The sequence below is a fragment of the Pelodiscus sinensis genome, chromosome 11 (assembly GCF_052426305.1).
Source record: "Pelodiscus sinensis isolate ZL-2025 chromosome 11, ASM5242630v1, whole genome shotgun sequence".
Lineage (NCBI taxonomy): Eukaryota > Metazoa > Chordata > Testudines > Trionychidae > Pelodiscus > Pelodiscus sinensis.
This window is the reverse complement of record NC_143062.1, coordinates 5,914,617-5,938,661: the sequence shown is the minus strand read 5'-3', so window position 1 is coordinate 5,938,661 and position 24,045 is coordinate 5,914,617. Positions and strand designations below refer to the sequence as shown.

Below are 24,045 nucleotides of genomic sequence, written 5' to 3'. Positions count from 1 at the left end.
CCGGGTAACGGGGTAGCGCTGGACGGCGGCCGCAGAGGGACACGCCCCTCCCCTGCCTGCGCCGGGCCCCGCCCAGTGGAAGCTCCGCCCGCCGCGGGCCGGAAGTGTCGCGCGCGACCCTCGCGGCTGGAGTAGCGTCAGCGGCATGGAATCGCGGGTGAGGGGGCTGGGTCCGCCGCGTTCCCACAGTGCCCCGCGGGAGGGGCCCACCAGGCCGGGCCGAAGGGGACGGAGACACCGGGGCAAGAGCCCCGCCCCCCACCGGGCCCCGCCCTCCCCGCCCGCGCTGATGGCTCCTTCCCGCGCAGGTGCTGAGGCGCCCCGAGCACGTGGCCGCGCTGTACCGCGAGCTCAGCCAGTGCCCCGCGCTGTGCAGCGCCCGCGTCGGGCCCGAGGTCACCTCGCAGTACGGGGGCCGGCACTGCACCGTCTACACAGGTACCGCGCGCGGGGCCGAGAGCGGTGCATGCCGGGAGGCTGCTCCAGCTGGAGAGGCAGGGGGCGTGTCTCGGGCTGGCCCCGCCCCCACAGCAGCTGCGAGGCCGAACACACAGAGCCAGGGCCAGCAGGTCTCCCGGGTGCTGGGCTGCTGCCCGGGTGCAGGCGGTCTCTGCAGCCAGGGGAGGGGCGCAGGGCCGGGGCTGGGCTGACTGCCTTCTCCTTGCAGAGTGGTCTCAGCAAGACCTGGAGAGAGCCGAGAGCCTGAAGTTCTGCCGCCAGTACCTCGTCTTCCACGACAGCCAGGCCATTGTGTACTCGGGCCCCGCTGGCACCTGCAGTGAGATCAAGGGAGAGTAAGTGTGTCTGTGCCCACTGCCACCCCCACAGCTCTGCTGAAGCCTGGCCTGAGCTGTAAGAAGCTGGGGAAGAGCTCGGGCTGTGTTGCCTCCTGCACACATGCTGGGGGCTCCAGACGGAGGGATAGAGGCAGAGTGTGACTCAGCACCCAGCAGAGGCTCCCTGCTCAGAGTCTGAGGGAGGGGCATATCCTGGGAGCCATCGGACATACCTTCCTGATGGCCCTGAATTGCCCCTGCCCCTTGGATTGCTGGTGTGGGAGGCACAGTCTCCCATTGCGCTTGCCCCTTCCCTGCAGCTGGTCCCTTCCTGCTCCCATGTCCTTGGGGAGGCTTCAGCCCCTGTTGCTGGCCAAAGGTTGTTAGCAGAGGGCAGGGCCCTTTGCTGTGCTTCTGCACATTGGAGGAGGCATTTGGGCCAGCTCTGGCCATTGCTGCCCAGCCAAAGCGGTCCTGTCCATAGGATGGTTTGAGGTGGTTGCCCCGTGCCCTGCAGCAGCTGCCTCAACCATCCTATGGATGGGGCTCAAGGCAGCCAGGGGCCTGGCACAGGGTGGTAGCAAGGATTGGGCCCCTCTGCACTCACCACGGCAGCAGGAACTGGAGCGCCCCTGCCCCAGGGTGCTCCTCTTCCCACTGCCACAGTGAAGTAGAATGCAGTGGCTGGGAGATGAGACAGGGTGGAACAGAGCAGGCTGCCGGGTCACTCTGGCTCCCACTGCTGTGGTAAGTGCGGGGGGGTCAACCCCTGCTGCTGCCCCCTGCCAAACCCCCCAGTAGTCCGTTGGTTCACATTGCTCAGAGGAGAGGGCTTCGCTCCGATTGCACCCCTGCTCCGGAGCAGAGGTGGACCTTGGGGAAGGTGTGGCCCCAGGTCCTGTGCCCCCCATGGACGGCCGTGTCTCCAGCTTTGCCATGGGCAGCCCCACTGGCCCTGCCATTGCTGCACCTGGTGGGAGCACCCCCTCCATCGCCTTGTATCTTGATGTGCCTTTAGAAGGGATACGGGAGCCAAAGGGCTGCGTGACCCTGGCCCTACCCAGCAGTATCCTGGGTTAACCACTGCCCAGGCTTTGGGGTCTGAGTCCTCAGCTTGTGTAGCCCAGGGCAAATAGCCTAGCAAACACTCTGCTAGCCTGTTGTGAACATCCAGAAAGGATGGGAACCCAACTGCAGCTGTTGGAATGGAAAGGACTAAGTCAGGCTTTCATTGAAACCACACTCATTTTCCCTTTGGCAGATGAGAGGCCGGACAGTTTCATAGACAAGACAAGGTTATGGCTGGCAAATGACGGCATTTGGGGGGAAAAGAAGCAGTGAGTTGAGGGGGATGGGGTGGAATGCTGCTAAAGTCTGATCTGGTTGACCAAGAAGACTAAACAAGCCTAGGGCACCCTAGCTGGGACAGAAAAGACCAGCGAAGAGAGAGATGCAGCATCTGTCTCTGGGACTGTCTCGCTGCTGGAGAAACCCAGTCATAGCCCGTGCTCTGACCAGCCATGCTGAGAGCTGGCAAACTCACCCTGGTTGGGGGCGGCTTGGCGTAGTACTGTTCGGTGCTGCTAGGTCACAGGCTTATATTGGTGTTGCACCGTATGCAGGTGTGGCCGGTTCAGCCATGCCGTTACCAGACAGAGGTCAGGAAAGCGGAAAGGTGGGGAGGGCAACAGTCACGGGGGGGGAATGAGGGGGACAAAGTCTAGTGTTCCAGTGGTGGGTTGTGATTCAGCCAGAGCCAGTAGAGGTGGTGCTGGCCTCTGGATCCCTCTCTCTGGCCAGGTCTGTCAGAAAGTTCAGAGGTGCAGGAAGAGGAAGGCCTGGTTCCCAGGAGCCCCCCCCTCCCCCAATGACAGTGAAGCCTGCTGCCATGGTTGTTGCCAGACAGCTGTGGCTCTGGCTAATTTTCCCCCAAAGTCTGTTTGCTTTCCAGCCCCCGAAGGCTGTCAAAGGGTGAATAGCTCATTGGCCACCAATTGGGCTGAATTTCCGACCCCACTGATTTCCAGTTCCCTCTTCCTCTTAGTTGCCAACAGGACTGGAACAGTCAGTCCTTGGGGACCTTCACACAGGTTTTTTTGCACCATTTTGGATAACTGGTCACTGACAAGGTGGGAATGGTCACTCTACTGCCTGAGTGAGCTCACAGTCACATCAGGCCACAGCTCCACCCCTCCCATCTGTGGGTCCACAGTCCTACGGACTCCCTCTGCCCTGGGCATACCTCTCCCACCCCCTAGCCCACACCAGCCTGTTCCCCCCTGCAGGCTGCTGAGCAGGGAGTCTCCCAGCGGGACGCTGAAGGCTGTCCTGCGGAAAGCCAGCCCTGGCAAAGGCGAGGAGAAGCAGTTCCTTGAGGTGAGTCAGTGTGTTGATGGGGCAGCCCTCAGCATCCAGCTCAGGCCAAGGTGGGATCCTGTTGTGTAGTCTGGCCCAAGGCATCTTCCTGGCCTGCCTGTGCTCAGGATTTGAGGAAAGGCCAGGGCCAGCCCCAGCTGCTGATGTCCCCCCTCAAGCCTATCTTTGGGGAAGAGGGATCCATTCTCCATAGCATCACCCGTCCACTGAGATGGGAATCCCTGTGGCTCTCCTGTCAGCATTCACCAGGCACTGCTCTTGACACACTGGGGCCCAGCCAGTGGGCCTTACCCTCCTGGAACCCCAGGCTAAAGTGGGGCAGGATGGACTCAGGTGTGGCCAGCCTGCTCCTTCCCTTGTGGATAGAGCAGGTCCTCCAGGGCCAGTGCAAACTCTGCAGCCAGGCAAACTGCCTCCCCAACTGGTAGCTGTTGGCAGCCTTTCTCCAGCACAGCTGCCTGTTCCACCTGCCATCCTGTGCTGCCATTCCCCTGCCACCTGCCCTGTGACTCCACAGCTCTGCTGGTGTTTGAGTGCTGCAGGGCTTCTTGGGATACCCAGCACAGCACCAGCAGCTCTGCCCAGAAGGCACCTGTCCTGTGGAGGGAGCTGCTCCTTGGGGAGCCAGTGATTCTGGACCAGGCTCTGGAGTCCTGAGTCCTGGCCCCTGCTGTCTTTGTTCCCCCAGGTCTGGAGTCAGAATCGCAAGGTGAAGAGCATCAACCTGACAGTGCTGGAGAAGCATGGCAATGTCTATGAGGACGGTGAGTCCAGGTTGCCACGAAACCCCCTTCTGCCTGCATTGGCTGGCAGGGAATTGGAGAGGATGGGGCAGGATGGGTGAGGGCAGAAGATGGGTCCCCAGGGTCCATGGTGGGGGAGCTGGGCCATGCCGCTCCAGAGGGTCTGACCAGCACTTCCCCAGATCAGTTTGGCTGCCTGTCCTGGTCGCATTCGGAGACCCACCTGCTCTACGTGGCTGAGAGGAAACGGCCCAAGGCCGAGTCCTTCTTCCAGAGCAAAACCCTGGAGCTGAGCAGCGACTGTGCAGAAGAGGAGAGACGCAGCAAAGCTGTCAAGGTGTGTGGAGCGCAGCCCCCAGACTGGCCAGAGAGCCAGACCCTAAAGAGGAACTCCAGAGCAGTTCCTGGCTCTGTGGCTGAGTCCTGTGCCCTGCCCCCCTGTGGGCTCTGGCAGTGCAAATAGAGCCAGCTGGTCCGGGTCAGAGCTTGGCAGCCTGTGCCAGGCAGCAGGAAGGCCGGGGGTCGGGGCACCCCAAGGGAGGGACATTCATGGCTCTGTGTTCCAGGGGGAGCAGTTTGTGTACCATGAGGACTGGGGCGAGACGCTGGTGGGCAAAAGTGTTCCAGCCCTGTGCGTCCTGGACGTGGAGAGTGGCAACGTCTCGGTGCTGGAAGGCATCCCGGAGCACGTTTCCCCTGGGCAGGTCAGTGCAGGTGGAGGAGCAAGGTGCTGGTAGTGCCCGACTGGCACCCCGAAGGAGCCCCCTCATGCAGCTCTGCCTATTCTCTCTGATGTCAGCTGCCCCCACTGGTCACCCACCTGTGCCCCATGGCACCTGCTCTAGCTGCTCGGAGAGTGCTGCTTGCAGCTCCGTTCCCTTGAACTGGAGTGGACTTCTAGCTGCTCTTGCACCTGCCCCTTGCCCACTGGTGCTCTCCCACTTTGCCTACAGGCCTTCTGGTCCCCTGGTGACACAGGGGTGGTTTTCATAGGCTGGTGGCATGAACCCTTCCGCCTGGGCCTGCGGCACTGCACCAACCGCAGGTGAGTGCCCCGTGCTGCTGTCCACAGAGCCTAGGCCAGGGGACCCCTTGGAGACATGTCCTGTGGGGCACTGGGGCTGCTCCACCTTGCTCCAAGGGCTGGCCCCAGTCTGCGGGCACCTGCTACAGTCTCCTCTGAAAGGGGTTGCTGCATTGGGAGGGGCTGCTGGCTGCAGCTGGGGAACTGCAGCTCCTATCTGCCAGCTGGGAGCCGGGCCCATGCAGGGGCAGCAGTGGGAGCCAGACTGACCGCTTGGCAGGGTGGAGGGGGAAGCTGTGGGGTCTGTGCAGTGAGAGCTGCCCTGCTCCTATTCCCAGGTCAGCCCTGTTCTACATAGACCTGACAGGAGCCAGGTGTGGTGAGTCACTGCTGCTGTTTTGAGCCAGTGCTCTGCCTGTTCACCCCCCCTTGCATGCCCCCCCACTTCCCCTGCTAGCCCTGCCTGCAGCCCCCCAGCCAGCCCTGCCTGCAGCCCCCTCCCCCCCAGCCAGCCCTGCCTGCAGCCCCCTCCCCCCCAGCCAGCCCTGCCTGCAGCCACCTCCCCCCCTGCTAGCCCTGCCTGCATGCTCCTGCCTGTGCCTTGCCCACATATCCCCTCCTTGCCTAGGCCCCACCCCTGCAATCCTGTTTGCACCTGCCCATTCTCACCTAACAGACTCCTGTCCTGCTGCAGAGCTGCTGTCAGATGACACCAAAGCTGTGTGGTCCCCTCGCCTGAGCCCGGACCAGTGCCGCATCGTGTACCTTGAGAACAGCGCCCTTGGTCCCCACCAGCAGTGCAGCCGCCTCTGTGTGGTGAGTGAGTCCTGCCAGGCTGGGCGCCAGTGCCAGGGGTCACCGCCCTGAAGGCACCACCTCTCACCCTGTCCCCTATAGTGCTTTTGTCAGGCTCTCCGGAGCCCAGCCCAGGCCCGGAGCTGGTGGCAAAGCCAGCCCATGTGCAGGATATCTGCCGGGAGCTGTCTGTCTGTCTGTCTTGCTGCTGGGTTAGCAGCCTGCACTGCCATAGCCAAGGGGCAGTGCCCACAGCAGCCCTGTTCCATGGCCTACACTGCACCCTCTCCCTCTGCCCAGGTGGTATCCTTGGCACAACACGGCTGCCCTCCCAGGTACCTGCTGGGAGCTGGGGCTGGCCTACTGGGGCCTACCTAATCCAGGGCAGACTGCCTGGCACACTCAGCCTCCAGCCTTGCCGCAGATGGCCTGGAAGGAGGGTGGCAAGTGGCTATCGAGAGCATCAGGCCAGGTGTCCATTTCTTGCAGTATGACTGGTACACAAAGGTCACCTCCACCGTGCTGGACGTTGTGCCCCGACAGAGCCAGAGTGAGTCGTTTGCCGGGTTCTGTGGAAGCGAGGGAGGGGCTGGGCAGCTGGATACGGCAGGGTGCTCTCCTTGTATGAAAGCTCTGCTCAGGATGGGCCAGGGTTCCTGGCACCAGGGGCTGCGGGTCAGGAGTGAGGGGGAACGCAGGGGCTGCGGGTGGAGACTGTACGGCATTGGCAGAGCTGTGGGTGCATGGGAAGCTGGGGTCCCTGTGGCTGGCCATAGGTGTGCAGAGGCAGTGTGGTGAGCCGGGCTCTCTCCTTGCAGGATCGTTCACAGGGATCTATTGCTCGGCACTGCCAGCCTTGTGCTGGGCAGCCGACAGCCAGAGGGTCGTGCTAGACACCGCTCAGCGCAGCCGTCAGGTACTCAGAAGTGGGGGGGGACTGTCTGCGGACACATGCGGAGCCTGGGCCCAGACCAGCCCTGAGCTGGGGGAGGGGACGTTGGGCTCTGCCTGCTCTGGATCAGCCTCCGCTCTGATGAAGCTCATGATGTCTCCCTAGGAGCTGCTTGTGGTGGAGACACAGAGCGGCAGCGTGACTTCCCTGACTTCAGGTAAGCACCCTCCAGCCTGCCCCTGGACACTGAGTGGAAGGGGCTGGAGGCCATGCTGCCCCCAGTCCCCTCCTGAGGCATGTCCCATGACCCAGGCGTATGTCCCTCTGCAGGAGCCCCCCTGGGCAGCTGGTCTGCCCTCACCATTGAGCGGGATCTCCTGGTGGCCAAGTTCTCGACCCCCAGCTGTCCCCCCACGCTGGTAAGGGGGTGGGGTGGGTTGGGGTGGGAGGCCGAGCCACGACCTTTCACCCCACACACAGGCTCAGGAATAAAAACTTACTGGTTGCATCCACACCACATCCCTGCCAGCGCCCCAACGTGCCATTCTACTCACGTCAGCCTGGCACTGGGCTAGCCGGGACTACAGCTCAGGAGTGGTGGCCCTGGCAGAACGTGCGGGGGGATCCAGGGCTGGGCTAGCAAGGAGCTGTGGGTTGGGAGTATGGAGTAGTGGTAAATCTGGGGGGATCCCAGGGTTGTGGTGTCGGGGGGCTATGGGTGAAGTCAGAGCCTGGGAGGGAGGAGAGCCCAGGGCCAAGTGAGCAGAAGGCTGCAGGCATGGGCATTGCACAGTCTGCCAATCTCTCCTTCTGGCCCCCCCATGCCGACCTCAGCCATTTCCTCCCCAAGTGCTGCTAGAGAATGTCTGCAGCACCCCTTCTCCCCACCCCCTTGAGCGTGCTGTACCCTCTTGCAGTGACAGGCTCTCTCCCCTGGCAGAAGGTGGCCTTCCTTCCCGGGGCTGGGCGGGAGACCCAGGTGCGCTGGGTATGTCTGGAGGCCGCTGCCCCAATACCGGAGATCAGCTGGGCTATCCGGCCCCTGCAGCCTCCCCCGGAGCAAGAGAACCCGCAGTACAGTGAGTGTTGTCAGCGGCAGGGGGGCTGGGCCCTGGGGGCTGGCTCCAGTGCTGACCTCCCGCTCTTCCTTTGCAGAGGGAATTGATTTTGAAGCCATCCTGCTGCAGCCCAGCAATGGGGTGGGGCCGAGGAAGCTGCCCCTGGTGGTCATGCCCCATGGTGAGCCCACATGCAGGGACCCCCAGCCTCACTGCATAGGTCTGATTGGGCCTAGTTTTGAAGCTAGTGCCAAGTGTTGTCCTGTTAGACCTGGCTCCCCACATGGCAGGGACAAAGCTCAGGGAGAGGAGGGACTGAAAACTGCCCCCCAGCTGCCTGCAGGACACAGCCCACTGAGCCCCTGGGGAGCACAGTTCTCAGCCCCACAGAGGCGCGCCACCACTTCCCAGGCCTCAGCCCTCAAGGAGTGCAGCCACCCCATGGGTCAGGCCCTCTCCAACCCCGCAGCCTTTCCCCTCCCCCTTCAGTTCTGTCTCTGGTAGCTGATTTGGAGGGTTGGTGGCCTCCGGTTTTGGTTTAGCCCTGGCCCCCGAGTTCTGTTGTCTTGTGCCCAGTTCTGAACTAGCCTCTCGCTCCAAGGGTGGTGGGAGCTCGCTAGGTGGGGGGTGAGCAGGGCCAGCAGATGCTCCCCTGAAGCCTCCATTCGAGACAGTCCTGTGTTGGGGGAGCCTGGCACTTTGGTGGCTTTGCTCAGCCAGCTCTTCCCCCTCCCTGCCAAACAAACATCCCTACAGCTCGTATGAGCCCCTCCCCTCTGGGCTCTGCCTCATGCACCAGCCCCTCAGTGCTCTGCCTCGCCTTGCAGGGGGCCCACATTCTGTCTACACAGCCAGCTGGATGCTTTACCCCGCGGTGCTCTGCAGGATGGGCTTTGCTGTGCTCCTGGGTGAGTCCTGCCAGGGGAGAGGGGTGATGCTGCAGACGTGCTGTGGCCACGGCATGGTGACCTTGTGGCTGTGGGCTCCCTAGACCTGGCCACGCTCACCCGTACCAGAGCACTGGCACGGCACCATGAGGAGGAGCTGCTGAGTGAGGGCACAGCTGGGTCGTGGCACAGAGAACTCCCAGAAAGTACCATCGTGGGGACGGCCATTTGGGGCAGCCATCATCAGCATCCTGGGGCAGCCAGTGGGAGCGTGCAGAGCCCAGGTCTGCCCAGCCCCACAATACTCAGCTGCTCCCGCTCGCCTTGGGTCGCAGCGTACAGCTGGGTGCCCGTTGGCAAGAACTGGGGTCTCCTGCCAGTGCCCAGCTGAGGGCTGGCTGTGGCAGGCCAGCCATGTGCTCTTGTGAGCCCCTGTTGCCAGGAGGCTGGCACGGGCCCTCTCATCACGCTGAGCTCCTTTGCAGTGAATTACCGTGGCTCGCTGGGCTTCGGACAGGACAGCATCACCTCCCTTCCGGGGCATGTGGGCTGCCAGGATGTCAGAGATGTACAGGTATCGGCTGCTTCCCCCCAGGCCTCACGGGATCTGGGAGAGCATGTGACCCCCAGCCAGCAGAGCAGTCTGCTCCCTCCAGGCACCTCCTGCCCAGGAACTTGGGAGGGGAAATGGGCACAGCCAGCCTGTTAGGTCCCAGCCCCATCACAGCACTGTCCTCATGCCCCCTCCCTGAGACCAACCTGGCTGCCTCCTCCTGGGCCCTGGCATTCTGACTGCCCCACAGCTCTACCCCTCGTCTCCCATTGCAGTACTGCGTGGAGCGGGTCCTGCAGGAAGAGCCCCTGGACTCAACGCGGGTAGCGCTGGTGGGTGGCTCTCACGGGGGCTTCCTCGCTTGCCACCTCATCGGCCAGTACCCAGACACCTACCGGGCTTGTGTGGTGAGGAACCCAGTTATCAACATAGCCTCCATGATCAGCAGCACTGACATCCCAGACTGGTGAGTGCCTGGGGCTGAGACCTTCCACGCTTCCTGGGCCCCATCCTGAGCTGGACTCTGTCTTCTCTGCAGGTGTCTGACTGAGGCGGGCTTCCCCTATGCACCCAACACCCTCCCGGACCCTGCCCGCTGGGCAGAGATGCTCCACAAGTCACCCATGCAGTACGTTACCCAGGTATGCGGCCCTGCCTCCTTGCTCAGACACCTCACCCATTGAGAGACTCTGCATCCCTGTGACGGGTACCCCTGGGGTGCCGCCTGTAACGAGGTACTGCTGAGCCCTCTGTCGCACCAGCCTAGGGTCTCTTGCACTGCACCTGTGACAAGTTGCAGACCTCTCCAGGCCCTGCGCTCACAAAGGCAGGGACACACCCGGCCGCATGGTGTCAATGCTTTTCCCAGCCACTCAGGAACAACAAGATTCTAGCCAGTTCCCCCAGCTCCCTAGCCTACGAGCCCAGAACTGCACCATCCTGCACTGGACTAGTGCAAATTTATTACCCAGTGTTGCCTATGCAAGTGGAGAAGATTTCCCATTGCGCCTCAACTAAGTCCACGGTTCTAGCTGAAATCTAAACAGGAGTGGGAACTGCAGACAGGTGGATCGTAAGTAAGAAGTGCACAGATCAAAGTGGGTTACCTAGGAAATCAAAGTAGAATCGCAAACTGAGTTCTGTGCACTAAGCAAGATTTGAATCAAGCCACATCCTGCACTGATAGACAATACAAGCAGGCAGCACAGGCTGGGTCTCTCCTTTGGCTGGAACCTCCTCCATTCAGTCTTTGTTCTGCAGACACAGTTCCAGGGTGGAGTTGTCAGGGAGATTGGCCAAGTGATGTCACTTCCCCCTTTTTACAGCTTCTTCCAGCTTGCTGGAAAGATCCTTTGCTGTAACCTGGCTCAAGCAGCCTCCATTGTGTACATGCTCCCTCGGAGACGTCTCCACTGTCTGGTAGTTCTGCAGTTTCACATCTGTGTTTGTTCAGAACTTGGTGAACACCAGGACCAGATAACATTCCCCCAAGAGTTCTGAAGAAACACAAGTGTGAAACTACAGAACTACTTCCTGTGGCTTGTAAACTATCTTGTAAATCCGCTTTGTGCCGGGTGACTGGAAGATAGCTAATGTGACACCAGTTTTTTAAAAGGGTTCTAAGGTGATCCTGGCAATTACAGGCCAATAACTCAAACTTCAGTACCTGTCGAAAATATAGTAAAGAACAAAACTGTCAGACAGAATTTGTTGGGAAAGAGTCAACATGGTTTCTGTACGCGGAAATCATGCCCCACCAGTTTCCTAGAATTCTCTGAGGTGCTCAACAAGCATGTGGATAAGGGGAATCCAGTGGATGTAGCGTATTTAAATTTCCAAAAAACTTCTGACAAGGTCCTGCACCAAAAGCTCTTAAGCAAAGTAAGTTGTCATGGGTTAAGAGGAAAGGTGCTCTCATGGACTGACAACTTCTTTAAAAAAGAAAAAAAGGAAACACGGGTTGAGTGTAAATGGTCAGTTTTCAGAGTGGAGAAACGTAACTAGTGGGGTCTCCCAAGGGTCTGTGCTGGGACTGATCCTATTCAACCTATTTATAAATGATCTGGAGAGAGGGATAAACAGTGAGGTGGCAAAACTGCTCAAGATCGTTAAGTCCCAGCAGATGAAATTCAATGTTAATAAATGCAAAGTAATGCACATTGGAAAGTATCATCACAATAGAACCTACAAAGTGATGAGGGTCTAAAGTAGATGTAACTACTTGAGAGAGAGCTCTTGAAATCATTGTGGATAGCTCTCTGAAAACATCCACTCAGCGTGCAGCAGCAATCAAAACAAACAGAATGTTAGCAATCATTAAGAAAAGGATAAAGAATAAGACCGAGAATATCTTATAGCCTCTCTAAACCCATGGTACGTCCACATCTTGAATACTGCATGCGGATGTGGTCGCCTCATCTCATAAACGATACCTTGGCATTGGAAACAATTCAGAAAATGGCAACAAAAAGTATTAGGAATATGGAATGGCTGCCATATGAGGAGAGACTAGTAAGACTGGAACTTTTCAGTGTGGAGAAGAGACGACAGGGGGCCTATGACAGGTGAGGAGAAAGTAGACCAGGAAGTGCTATTTACTCGTTTTCCTTGCACCAGATCTAGGCGTTACACAATGAAATTAATAGGTAACCAGTTTAAAACAAACCAGTTTCACAACTGCTTCATTCTCTTCCTGAAGTAAGCAAACAAAAATTGCAAACCAGTAACCTTCTCTTAGACTGTTCTTAGCCACCATACTTAAATCTCACTTGTGATCTGTATGAACTGCAAATCTCACTCTGAACAACAAGCTGTACGTGTCATCCTGCTCGCTGTGCCCCTCTGACTGCTTTGCTGGGTGGCAGCCTGGGACTGGGGTAGTGCTGAGCCTCTGGCTTACCAAACTTGCCTCGCTGCCCCCCCCACAACTCAACACAGCTGGGGGGAAAAGCTGAACTGAAGATGTGGTTGCAGGCTAAAGGAAAGTTCCAGTCTCTGTGAGAAATCTGTAACCTAGAGTAAGATACTTCTTGATTCAAACCCTAGTGAGTTTGCAGAACTCGTATTGAGATTTTTACTTACTTAACTGCAGCAAGGTGTCTTGACAAGATTACAAAGAGTGACTGTCCAGACGAAAGTTGATTATCTAAGAAACGCTCTTTTACCTAAAACACTGTGTTGTGGTTGCAGTACTTGGAAAAGCTGCTCAGGTCACAAGGGCTACGGCAGGTCTGCTTTCCTTGGCAGGAGTGCCAGCTTGGGTAATACATTTACACTGCCCGGGCTCCAATGCAAGAGGCACAGCACTGGGGTCTTAAGTGGAAGGGCTGTGGGGGCCTGGCTGGAGTCTAGTGTTAGTTCATGAGTGGTTGGCAAAGGCAACTGGTTGTACCCCTGACTGTGAGAGAGGTCTGCAGCTGGTCACCGCAGCTCACTGGGAGGGGGAGCCCTGATTGGTGAGACAGAGGGCTCAGTTCCAGATTGCACCCAAGGAACCTGTCCCAACCCCTGCTCAGAAACCCTGCTACCCTGTCCCATGGCTCCACTCAAAGCCTCTGCCCCTCTCTCCCAAGTCAGACAGACACACACTCCACGTCGTGGTGTAGGCCCCCCCCAGTGCTGGCTGTGGGACCCAGAGCTCTGCCCTGCTTTCCCCCCAGGTCCAGGCACCCGTGCTCCTGATGCTGGGAGAAGAGGACAGACGTGTCCCCCCAAACCAAGGGCTGGAGTACTACCGAGCTCTCAAGGCCAGGGGCATCCCTGTCCGGTGAGCCCATCTGGCATGGGATATAGGGAACAGGTGTTGGGAAGAGAACTGACTAGTGCAGGGGCTATGGCTGGGGCCTAGGGCAGACAAGCTGGGTGTTCAGGCACAATCCAGTAGGCCTGGGCTCACCAATGGAACAGCTGTGTTTGTGTGGGGAAAGCTGGCTGGAGCCTCAGAGCACTGTGAGGAGCTGGTACATCCCATATGTGGGGGCACTGGTGCATAACCAGGCATGCTGAGCTCCTTCAGTAGGTGGTGGGGTGGGAGGTCCTGGTTGGTGCCTGGGCACAGGGGTCCTGGTGCATATACAGGTGGGCAGGGGCTCCCTGAGTATCCTGGGTGGAGGCTCCTGGGGAGCTGGTTCCAGCCTACCTTGCCAAGCCCTCTTCTCCTCTGCAGGCTGCTTCTATACCCTGGGAACAACCACGCACTCTCCAGCGTGGAGGCTGAGGCTGACGGCTTCATGAACATGGCGCTGTGGCTGCTCCAGCATCTGCAGTGCTGACGGGGCTGTGCGCTGTCTGCACCTGTGTCCTGTGGCGCGCCTCCATTAAACCCGTAGCTCAGCTTGTCATGTTTCCTCATCCTCACGTGGCAGCCTGCCCCGGGCAGGGGGGGTGAAGTCTCCTCTGCAATGGGGTCCCCCTTTGCCAGCAGCTTGGGGGTTGCGAGAGGGAGAGGAAGAGCCCCAGAATCCCTCCTTGCAGCGGGGGGGATGGCCCAAGTTCAATGCTGGCTCTCCAGGCTGCCAGCTGGCTGGCGCCACTTGGCTTTACACTCGCTGCACCTGCACCCAGAAAACAGCTCATCCTTCCAGTCTCCACCCCGTGGCACCCCACAGCCTGCCAGGAGCAGGCCCCAAGGGCTGCTTTCTGCCAGGACTGGCCATACATTTACATTGTCCCCAGCCTCCCTGCCCACCCATTCCAGCTGAGACTCCACAGCACTCAGCTGGAGCTGAGCCAGCCACCCAGCAGACAATCCCCAGCCAATACTGGCAGGGATATCCAGCAGCCTCATCCAGGAAAAGGCAAAGTTAAGCCAGCTCTATGCAGGCAGGTTCTGGCTCTGCTCCAGGTGAGTGCTGTGGAATCAACTCTCACCCAATGGCCTGAGCCAGCAGCCCAGAGCCAGGCTGACTTTAGCTGACCCACTTACTGGCCTGCCAAAGCTGGGCATTAATTGTGCCATCCTTGGGGGGCCCATTATCTGCAGGTTCTCCAAGCAGCTCGTGCTCTGCCCCAAGAGCAGCATTCTACCCCCTTCACACCTGCAGGCCAACAATGAGAAGTGCAGAGGGGAACTGACACACACACAGTGTCATCCTGAAAACATGGCAGAAAATGTCCACTGTCAGTAGGCAGCAGGATTTCCCCACTCCTGCTGCCAGCAGCTGCCCCTACCCCGGGACATTAGGTATATAGACCATGGCTCTGTGCTATGCATCTGTCTGGCACTGCACAGAGGCCAGGGGCCAGCCCGCACCAGTGTTGAGGGAAGAGTCTTGGTGCCAGCAAGGTATCTTGGTACCTTGGCTGTGCTGATGCCCCAGGACCTCGACAGCTGGAGCTGCTGCAAGTGTGTGCTCCTATGGGAGAAGAGAGAGCGGCGATTTGGTGTATCAGGGTCTGTGGGGAAAGGGCTGCCCCTAGCCTACTGAGCAGCAGGTCTAGGCAGGGTTGGCTTAGCAGAGGGGCAATGCTAGGACCAGGCAGCAGGGTGGGCAGATGAAACTAGGCCAAGGCCAAAGGCAGGGGGCCCCCCCACAGGGTGAGTCGTGGGAGATGGAAAACCAGGAGCAGATGGAGCCCAGACTAGGGTCTGGGGTGGAGCCAATGGGCTGGGCCATGGGCAGGAAACAGAAACCAGGGTTCCCAGTCTGCTGGGACCTTCTCGCAGGAGAGTCTGGCACAAGCTGAGGGCTGGACTCTGAATCAGACAGACCACATGTAACTGACCCTGAGCAGCATTAGCCACTGGCTGCAATGGGCCTTTCCTGCAGCGAAACAGCTCCAGCTGGGCCTGGGGCTGCCTGCTCACTGCCTGGCTCCCGGCCTCAGGCCCTGTCTGTGAGGGGCTGTGGGCCCAGCATGGCTCCAAGATACAAGTGCACAGTCAGGGAAGCCACAGACTGACTGACACACACGACCTACGCGGAGAGGCTGAGGGATTTGGGTCTGTTTAGTCTGCAGAAGGGAAGAGAGGGGGGGATTTGAGAGCAGCCTTCGGGCTGCCCCTAGCCTACTCCCTTCGGGCTGCCCCTAGCCTACTCCCTTCGGGCTGCCCCTAGCCTACTCCCTTCGGGCTGAAGGGGGGTTCCAAAGAGGCTGGAGAGAGGCTGTTCTCAGTAGTGACAGATGGCAGAACAAGGAGCAATGGGCTCAAGTTATCGTGAGGGCAGGGTCTAGGTTGGATATTAGGAAAAACGATTTCACTAGGAGAGTGGTGAAGCACTGGAATGGGTTCTCTAGTGGAGTCTCCATCCCTAGAGGTGTTTAAGTCTTGGCTTGACAAAGCCCTGGCCGGGTTGATTTAGTTGGGATTGGTTCTGCCTAGAGCAGGGGGCTGGACTTGATGACCTTCTGAGGTTTCTTCCAGCTCTGTGGTTCTGTGATTTTCTGGGAGTAGCTCAGGGTGCCCCTGGGCCAGCTGCACCCACCACTATAGGGGCAGTGTCGGCACCCTCAGGAGGTGTGGAAAGGGGCTCTGGGTTGGGGTGCAGGTGCTTCCTGCATCTGAGAGGTTGGAATGAGGGGAGACCCGGCTTCCTGCAGGCCCTGACTTGGGAGCAGGCATGGGGGGAACTGTACATCATCAGGCTGCCTGACGAAAGAGCAGGGCTTTTGCAGTTCGGGGGGGGGGGGGCACATTAATCTGCCCTTGGCTGTCCAAGCGAGGAAACCCAGACCCACTCCCCCCTGCTGTGGGACACCTTGGGTACCTGGAAAAGTGCCCCAGCCTGCAGCCCCCAGCATGCTGGGTGGAGTGAGCAGGAGGCCTGAGCAAAAGGTGGCTGGGCACGTGGAAGGAACGGGCACTGACATCTCAGTAATAGCTGGCACCCGGCTCCCCTACTGCCCACCTCACCCATCTTACTGTGTCCACTGCAGCTTGGCCAGCCAGGCCAGGGCTGTGCCCACGGTGACGCAGTCACAGCCCCCGCCCGCCTCCTAGATGCATGCCCTGACCCAGTTCTCCCTGCAGCTGCACCCAGCCCAGAGCCTGCTGCCCTGCTCCTGTTATACTGGCAAACCTAGACATGTGCTGCCCTGTCCCTGCCAGAGCCTGCCTCCCCCATGGGCCTGCCTCCTACCCCACCCCCCAGGCACTCACGGCCCTTCCTCCTCTCCCCCTCCCCCATATGGCTGCAGCATACAAGGGGCTCTCTGCAAAACCTGCCCGTGCAGCAAGATGCCCAGGTGCTGGGCTTCCATGGGTCACAGTGGACTCCAGAGTCAGCCCAAGCCCAGGGCAGAGGCTCCATGGGGTGGTCAGGGCCCCCTGCTGCCGACACTGCCACCATCTCCCCCAGGCAAACGCAGTGCCTGCCAGACCCCCCCCCCAGTTCTCAGGGCTCGGCTCGTCTTGGGGCACCCACTGGCCCACATGACAGAGGCAGCCATTGTCCCACCTTGCCCATGTTTTATTGCAATCAGCCAATGCACCAACAGCCCAGGGCCAGGCCCAGCACAGCACAGCTGGGCATAGCCTCAGTCTCAGCACAGACAGGCCTGGAGGCGCTGCCGCAGCATGACACAGCTGGCAAAGGGTGGCAGTGCTGGGGGCTGTCCCCAGGCCAGCCCCTTGGCTCAGAGCATCCGCATCACTTTGTGGATCCAGTCGACATAGAGCGAGACGCGGGTGAAGACGCTGGGCTGGGCTGAGCGGGCGCACACGCGTGAGGGGGTGATGATGCCCTCCAGCACCCAGCAGTCGTGGGTCAGGCAAGCCAGTGGCCCCCCATAGTCACCCTGCAGGGGCCAAAAGAACAAGCTGACTCCACAGCATGGGCAGGGACTAGGAGTGCCAGGGTCCCCTGACCCCATGCCTGTGTCTGCATCCTGCCCTGCTGCCTCACACTGAGCTCGCTTTGCATGGCCACCTCTGCTCAGGGGATGAGCGGCCGTGCGCCCAGGGCGCCCTGCTGGCAAGGAGTGGGCAAGAGACAGAGCAGCACTTGCAGCTTGGCTTTCCAGCAGGCTGGCACTGGCAGCAGCCAGCCCTGCACCCCACCCCCATATCCCAGCCCCCTGCCATGACTCCTGCACCCTCCACAAAAACACCAACTCTGCCTGAGCCCTGCTCCCCCACCCCCTGCCCTGACACACATACACATCCCAACCCCCTGCCCTGAGCCCCCCCCACTTCAACCTCCTGGCCCCCTCTCTCTCTCTCACACACACACACGCCCCCGCCCTGTCTCCTGCACCCTCCACAAAAATGCCAACCCTCTGCCTGAGCCCCCCCACATCCACACACACCTCAACCCCCTGCCCTGAACCGCCCCCCCCACACACACATCCCAACTCCCTGCCCCCCCCCGAGCCTCCCCACACCCTAACCCCCTGTCCTGAGGCCCCACATACCCTCTGCTCTGAGCCACACTCACCCCCCTCCCAACCCATTGCCCTGAGTCTTAAGCAATGCAAGTTACGTTAACCCCTGCTCCGCCCCCATGATCCACTGAGAACTGGTCACCTTCTCCGCTCACAACACTGAACACCCTTGCCCCGCCTCTTGCCCCACCCCTTCTCCAAGGCCCCGCCCACATGCACGCCATCCCCCGCTGGCTCACTATCCCTGGGCTGGGCTGGGGGCTATGGGGCAGGGGTGCAGGCTCTAGGGTGGCACCAGGGAGGAGAGGTTCACAGTGTGGCTGGAGCTCCGTGTGCGCCCTGCCCACAGGCGCCGAGGCCACTGTGCCCATTGGCCACAGGTCTCAGGGGCGGGGGCAAGAGGGGAGCCCCCTGGCAGCTGGAGGGGAGCCAGCTTCTACCGGCCCCGTGGCTGGGCTGAGCGGAGCTGCCAGGGGCCCTTTTCGACCAGGTGTTCGGTCCAAAACCAGCCACCCGCCCACCCTAGTACCACTCCCCTCCCCCAGGGCATGCCCCACGCTCCCCTCCCCCAGGGCACTCCCCACGCTCCCCTCCCCCAGGGCACTCTCCTCCCGCCCCACCTCCATGGCACTCCCCACCCTCCCCTCCCCCAAGGCACTCCCTTCCCCTATGGCACTCGCCTCCCTCCCCTCCCCCACAGCACTCCCCTCCCTCTTCTCCCCATCCCCTATTGATCTCCCCTCCCACCCCTCCGCCACGGCACTCCCATTCCTCCCCTCCCCCACGGCACTCCCCTCTCTCCTATCCTCCATGGCACTCCCCCTCTGCCCTCCCCCACAGCACTCTCCTCCCCACTCCCTTGTGGTGCTCCCCTCACCCATGGCACGCCCCTCTCCTCCCCTATAGTACTCCCCCACGGTTCTCTCCTCCCTCCCCTCCCCTGTGGCACTTCCTTCTCCCATGGCACTCTTCCCCCTCCCTTTCTCCACGGCACTCCTCTCCCCAGCCTGCCCCCAGCTCACCTCACAGGCCCCCACCCTGGTGCGCAGGGGCTTGGTGCACAGCTCACTCTCCTTCAGCCGGCCCCGGAGCAGCGCACTGCACTCCCTGCTGCTCATCACGGGAAGTCTGGCCACATTGAGCAGAGTTTTGTTGCTGGTACCTGGAGAAGGGACCTGTGGCTAGAACCCAGAGGCAGGGGGCCCCCATCTTGATTCCCCCAGCCTGGACAAGCCAGGGGATGTTGGCTGTGCTCTAGGGGCTCCCCTGATTGGGACTGGACATGGCCGTGATGGAGGGGAGGGGGCAGGAAGCCAGCTGGGCAGCTGCAGCGTAGAGGGAGGGCAGGTGGGGTGTTTCTGCAGATAGCCCCAGCCTGGACAGCGGTGGGGATGTCTGTGCCCCATGGCGCTCGCCACTCCTCACTGCCTGGCCTGGGTCAGTACCTCCGGTTTCACCCCATCCGGCGATCTCACACTCGGTGTTCTCAGGCACAACGTACCGCTCAGGGGGGAGGCAGATCAGAGCCACCCGCTTGTTCAGCGTCGCTGGCCTGCCAAGAGACAACAGTGACATGCAGCTGCACACCAAGCCAGAGCATCCCGGGCCAGGGATGGCACAACAGGGCTCTGCCCTGGCCATGGCCACTGCAGGAACAGGCCTGCAGAGAATCAGAGACATTGGGGTGGGAGAGACCCCCAAGAGGTCATCAAGTCCAGCCCCTCTGCCCAAAGCAGGACCAATCCCAGCCAGGGCTGTGTCAGGCCCAGCCTTAAAAACCTTGAGGGATGGAAACTCTACCCCCTCCCTAGCGAACCCATCCCAGCGCTTCCCCCCTCCTAGGGAAATCATTTTTCCTAATGTCCAACCTAGACCTCCCCCACTGCCACTTGAGACCATTGCTCCTCGTTCTGCCACCTGCCACTGAGAACAGCCTCTCTCCAGCCTCTTTGGAGCCCTGCCCCTTCAGATAGTTGAAGGCTGCTCTCAAATCCCCCCTCACTCTTCTCTGCTTCTGCTAAAGGAGCCCAAAGGGTAACAGGTTTAAAACTAATAAGAGAAAGTTCTTCTTCGCCCAGCGCACAGTCAACCTGTGGAACTCCTTGCCAGAGGAGGCTGTGAAGGCTAGGACTAGAACAGAGTTTAAAAAAGAGCTAGATAAATTCATGGAGGTTAGGTGCATAAAAGGCTATTAGCCAGGGGGTAGGAATGGTGTTCCTGGACTCTGTTTGTCGAAGGCTGAAGAAGGACGGCAGGAGACAAATCGCTTGATCATTGTCTTCGGTCCACCCCTTCTGGGGCACCTGGCACTGGCCACTGTCGGTAGACAGGATACTGGGCTAGATGGACCTTTGGGCTGACCTAGCATGGCCAGTCTTATGTTCTTATGTTCCAAATCCCTCAGCCTCTCCTAGTAGGTCATGTGCTCCAGCCCCCTCATCATTTTAACTGCCCTCTGCTGGAATCCCTCCAATGCCTCCACATCCTTTCTGTAAAGGGGGGCCCAGAATTGGACGGAATACGCCACATGTGGCCTCCCCAGTGATGACCAGAGGGGAATAATCACTTCTCTCGATCTGCTGGCAATGCTCCTATGAATGCAGCTCAATATGCACTTAGGCACCATGGCTACAAGATGCAGCATGGCTACATGGCCAGCTTCTCGGCCACTGTAACCCCCAAGTCCTACCCTTCAGCACACATGGATGGGAAGCAGCTTCCAGATGTGACCTGAGCACAACAGGACGGCTGCAGGGAGCCTGGGCCAATGGCCTGCAGAGATGCGAACTGCCCCATTCAGCACCGTGGAGCCTCAGGAGACAGAGTCCTTGGCCCCAGCATTCGGCGTTAGCTGGCAGATTCCTCCTGTGCTGCCCCCCTGCCTCGTGCTCCCCTGGGGGGTGCCAGCTGGATTCCAGTGCATGCCCCCTGCACAGGCCACGGGGGTCAGGAGGCAGAGTGGGAGCCAGGGACAAGAAGCACAGCCCAAGACTGGCCCCGCCCCAGGGCACTCAGCAGCTAGAGGAAGTGGTGCTGAGCCAGGCTGGCTGCAAGCCTGAGGGGCTGGCATGAGATAAGCAGCACTGCAAAGCTTTGCACTGTGGCGTGCCTGGGCCCGCTGTCTCCCCTTGCCCTAAGGCCATGAACTACCCATTTGCCTCCCTGCCACACGGCTGCCCAGGCACTCCTGCCCCCCCAGGGCACCCAGACCTCGGGGCAAGCCACATACTGAGCACTCTGGCTGACTTCAGAGGCCTCTCCAGGAGAGCCCAGGCAAAGCTCTGGCCCTTACACCCTTATTAGGAAAGGTGGCGGCGGGGGCTGGAGGGAGGGGCTGTCCCAGCAAGAGCTGAATAGCAGGGTGGGGTCCAGTGTCCGCCTTGGCCCCAGTTCCCAGCCCTGCTGCGCCAGCGCCTAGGCCACTCACCTAGCCAGTTTCAGCAGGACCAGGTCGGACGCGGACGGCCCGCAGACAAGTCTCAGGATGGGGAGGGCCTGTCTGTCAGGGTCGCTGGGGCTGGGATCCTTGAAGAGGGTCCCGAGTTGGACCTGGTAGCCAGACAGGTCAGCATCGCTGCCAAAGGAGGCACAAGCCAAGCTGCAGCACGTCACTCCAGCCCAGTGCCCCAGCTCCCACCCTGCCCCCCAACCTCCATCCAGCTCCCAGGGCTACAGGTCTGGCCTCAGCTTCCCAGCCCTGCTCCACACTGCTGCTTGGTGAATGGCAGCACCACACCCCAACCCTGCCCTCCGGTTTGCAGCCTCCACCCAGCACCCCCTGTTCAGCAGGGCTGGGGGTCAGCCCCATAAGCAGCCCCGCACAGGCCTCCCAAGGCCTCATGCCCTGGGCAGTGTGCTGGCTGGCACAGCGGCAGGCAGAGAAACGAATGGGCACCTCAGGGCAGCCCCAGCCTAGGACGGGCAGGGGGCGCTGGCTGGGCAGGGCCTCGCTCACAGCCTCACCTTTCCATGGTGCCACTAGGAGTGGAGGAGAAGGGCTGACCCTTGCTTTTATGCCTGGGGCTGCCCAGTCCAGGAAGGAGCTCCCAGACAGCCCATGCCTGACAGGGCCATGGCCGGGGCAGCCCCATTCGAAGGGCGTGTTCCAGGGCTGCTACACCCCTGTGGCACTAGGGAAGCCAGGCCTATAGTGACCTAGCTACGTGCTGTTCAGCGCCTGTGCAGCCTGCAGGTGGGGGGGGCGAACAACAGGCTCTTCTTGTCTCAGCCCACCTGGGCTCCACAGCCCCCGCCAGACGCTGCCTGCAGTGCGGCAGCGGGGCCCATCTGCCCTCTCTGTGCCGCTTCCTGGCCCATCTCTGAGCCCAGCCCTGTGGCACATGAAGCTGGCACCGAGGGCCTGAAAGGGGTTCAGCAGGTCCAGAACGGTCCCCAGAATCTGGCCCCCTTGCATGCCATGTGCTCAGCCGCTGCCCTGCCTTCCAGCAGACTCCTCACCAGGACGAGAAGCACTGGCGTGTGCTGACGACCCATTGCTCCTTCACCAGGGATCCCCCGCAGAAATGCACGCCTTCCCTGCCGGGCAGAAAGCACACGTGTTGGACATCCCGAGCCAGGGGCTGCCCTGCTGCCCCACAGGCCTGGGCGAGCTGTCGGCAGGAACAAAGGGGAGGGGAAAGGGAGACTCCATCTGTGTGCAGAATATCGGCACAGGGACAAAATCGGGGCTCCAGGCTGGCAGAGGAAGGGCTACCCCCGTCCACGCTGCAGCTGGCAAGTCAGGCTTACACTGGCACTGGGGAGAATCCATCCTAGGAACAAGTTCCCAGGGTCCTCGTGGATTCTCTGCCACTGAGAAGATTTAACTCCAGCTTGAGGAAATGGCTGGGGACCTTTCCTGGCCTGTGTCCCGCTGGACATGAGTGGCCAATCACAATGGTCCAGTCAGGCTGGGACCGCCAGATCCCCCGGGGACTCTCTGCCCTGCCACCGAGCTCGCTGCCCTTCGTGGCCCATTGGGACTGGCCCACTGGGCTCTCTCCCTCGTCTGCCTGCCACAGGCTGGTCTCCAAGTGCCAAGTTCCTGGGGGTCTGCATGCCGAGGAGCTGCAGTGCTGGCACTGTGAGGTCTGGGGCAGGTGCCAACGCCGGTGGCTTGCTGACCCTAGCCTGGGCCTGGCAAGCGTGTAGGGGCTGCTCACCACGGCCTGGGGCTATTAGAGGCAGTGCACTGTGACCCCAGAGAGATGTGCCTATTGCGGGTCAGAGCCTCCGCTCTAGGTCAGAGCAGGACAGGGCCCAGGCACTGTGGCTGCTGCCCCATGACCCAGCAGGTCGCTGCCCTGCCCCAGCTCCTGGGCGCTGCTCACCGGTTGCGGATGCTGACAGTCCAGGGTGAGTTCCCAGGGAGCCCTCCCACGATACGGCCCTTCAGCTGCAGGCGCTCGTCTCTCTTGCCGCACTGGTCGAAGACCACCTGGTCTGCAGGCACAGGGGAGTCAGGCCGTGCCGGCTGCCTAGTGTGCAGGCAGCTCGCACCCCAGACCAGCGAGGGCATGGGGCCACTTAGGGCTCTGCAGCCTCTGTTCCTGAGCACACACACCCCACTTGGCCCACCCCAGACTCTGGCCCCAGTACTTTACCTGCAGCCTCCAGGATGGAAGGTGTCTTGTCACCAGCTGGGGGAACAAAGCAGGGGTAGAAGGTCAAGCATGATGGTGCCAGGCAGGGAATGGCCAGAGTATAGCCTGGGGACCCTGGGGCTTCATTCCCTGAGGGGCCACCCCGCCTGGCAGAGACCTAGCGCCTCTCACTGCTGCTTCTAACCTTGCCAGGCCCCTTTGGACGTTCCAGCAGCACCGCCCTGGCACTGAGCCCGAGCCTCGCTGCAGCCCTTAACTGTGCCCCTTCGCCCCCACCCAAGCCCCTCCTCGCCGGGCCTATCCGCGAGCCCAGCTGCCTGGCACCAGCACAGAGGGGGATGTGGAACCCGGCGGGCCACTAATCCATGCATCCCTCTGCCAGGGCAGTGCCCAGGGCTACCCAGCATGGGCCCAGAGCACCGGGAGGCTGGGGTGGGCTCTGCTGTGGAGAAGGGCCCTGATGGGAGCAGCCTGGCCTGTGGGCTTGGAGAGTAACCCTGCCCCTCACAGTGGGTTTTCTCAGCCCGCATCATGACTCCAGTCCCCGGAGAGCCCTGGGCAGAGCCATCCCCACTGCATGCCAGGCCCTCACCGCACGGCTTGATGGCACAGTAATCGAACTGGGTGCTGGGGTCCATGGTGTAGCACCAGGGCCCGTGGCTGTCGTTGTCAGGGTTGCGGCAATAATTCTCCTCCAGGTGCATGGCGGGGAACATGGCGGGAGAGATCCTGGATGGAGACAGGAAAATCAGCCCCACGTCCCTCAGCCTCCTTCGCACCCCTCCCCACAGCTCCTCAGGCCCTGCCCTCCTGCTGCCTCCCAGCCCCCAGCATAGCAACGCTCCTGCCCCTCGCCACCCACCTGCCACTTCATAGCCATTCGATGCTATGCTCCCTGTCCCTCAGTCCCCTGTCCCACGGCCACTCTTCTGCCCCTGCCTTTTAATCCCCTGCTCCCTACTCCTAAGTCCCCTACCCCCCACCCCTCAGTCCTCTGCCCCATAACCACTAAGTGC

The 24,045-nt window shown here is 60.7% G+C and overlaps 2 protein-coding genes across 5 annotated transcripts in view; one reads left to right on the top strand and one right to left on the bottom strand.

Annotated features, from left to right (window-relative positions):
• Window positions 1-13,441, top strand: APEH (acylaminoacyl-peptide hydrolase). 2 transcript variants are annotated; one of them, XM_075939589.2, is made up of 22 exons: window positions 1-157; window positions 309-438; window positions 668-794; window positions 3,062-3,152; window positions 3,841-3,916; window positions 4,078-4,232; window positions 4,462-4,599; window positions 4,849-4,940; window positions 5,258-5,298; window positions 5,614-5,735; window positions 6,204-6,264; window positions 6,533-6,630; window positions 6,772-6,823; window positions 6,937-7,025; window positions 7,547-7,685; window positions 7,762-7,845; window positions 8,492-8,572; window positions 9,037-9,125; window positions 9,380-9,570; window positions 9,643-9,745; window positions 12,764-12,870; window positions 13,270-13,441. In XM_075939589.2, the coding sequence occupies exons 1-22, from the start codon at window positions 146-148 to the stop codon at window positions 13,373-13,375; spliced, it is 2,184 nt and encodes a 727-aa protein (XP_075795704.2). In that variant the 5' UTR covers window positions 1-145; the 3' UTR covers window positions 13,376-13,441. The 2 variants fall into 2 exon arrangements, with proteins under 2 accessions (XP_075795704.2, XP_075795705.2); XM_075939590.2 differs by lacking the exons at window positions 1-157; window positions 309-438; window positions 668-794 and having other exon boundaries at window positions 4,083-4,232.
• A 3,051-nt stretch (window positions 13,442-16,492) lies between these two features.
• Window positions 16,493-24,045, bottom strand: part of MST1 (macrophage stimulating 1) — a 50,852-nt gene continuing 43,299 nt past the window's right edge. For 2 of the 3 annotated variants that reach the window (XM_075939591.2, XM_075939592.2), the window contains 8 exons: window positions 23,622-23,758; window positions 23,030-23,065; window positions 22,757-22,868; window positions 21,885-21,962; window positions 20,854-21,000; window positions 18,872-18,978; window positions 18,449-18,588; window positions 16,493-16,841 (listed from right to left, as the gene is read on the bottom strand). In XM_075939591.2, coding sequence (XP_075795706.2) covers window positions 16,680-16,841; window positions 18,449-18,588; window positions 18,872-18,978; window positions 20,854-21,000; window positions 21,885-21,962; window positions 22,757-22,868; window positions 23,030-23,065; window positions 23,622-23,758 — 919 coding nt within the window. In that variant the 3' untranslated portion in view covers window positions 16,493-16,679. The remainder of the gene's footprint in view (window positions 16,842-18,448; window positions 18,589-18,871; window positions 18,979-20,853; window positions 21,001-21,884; window positions 21,963-22,756; window positions 22,869-23,029; window positions 23,066-23,621; window positions 23,759-24,045) is intronic. The other variant, XM_075939594.2, reaches the window with a different exon arrangement.

Coding starts and splice junctions, on each gene's coding strand:
- APEH (XM_075939589.2), top strand. Junction 795..3,061: donor TGCAGTGAGATCAAGGGAGA/GTAAGTGTGTCT, acceptor TCCCCCCTGCAG/GCTGCTGAGCAGGGAGTCTC. Junction 8,573..9,036: donor GGGCTTTGCTGTGCTCCTGG/GTGAGTCCTGCC, acceptor GCTCCTTTGCAG/TGAATTACCGTGGCTCGCTG.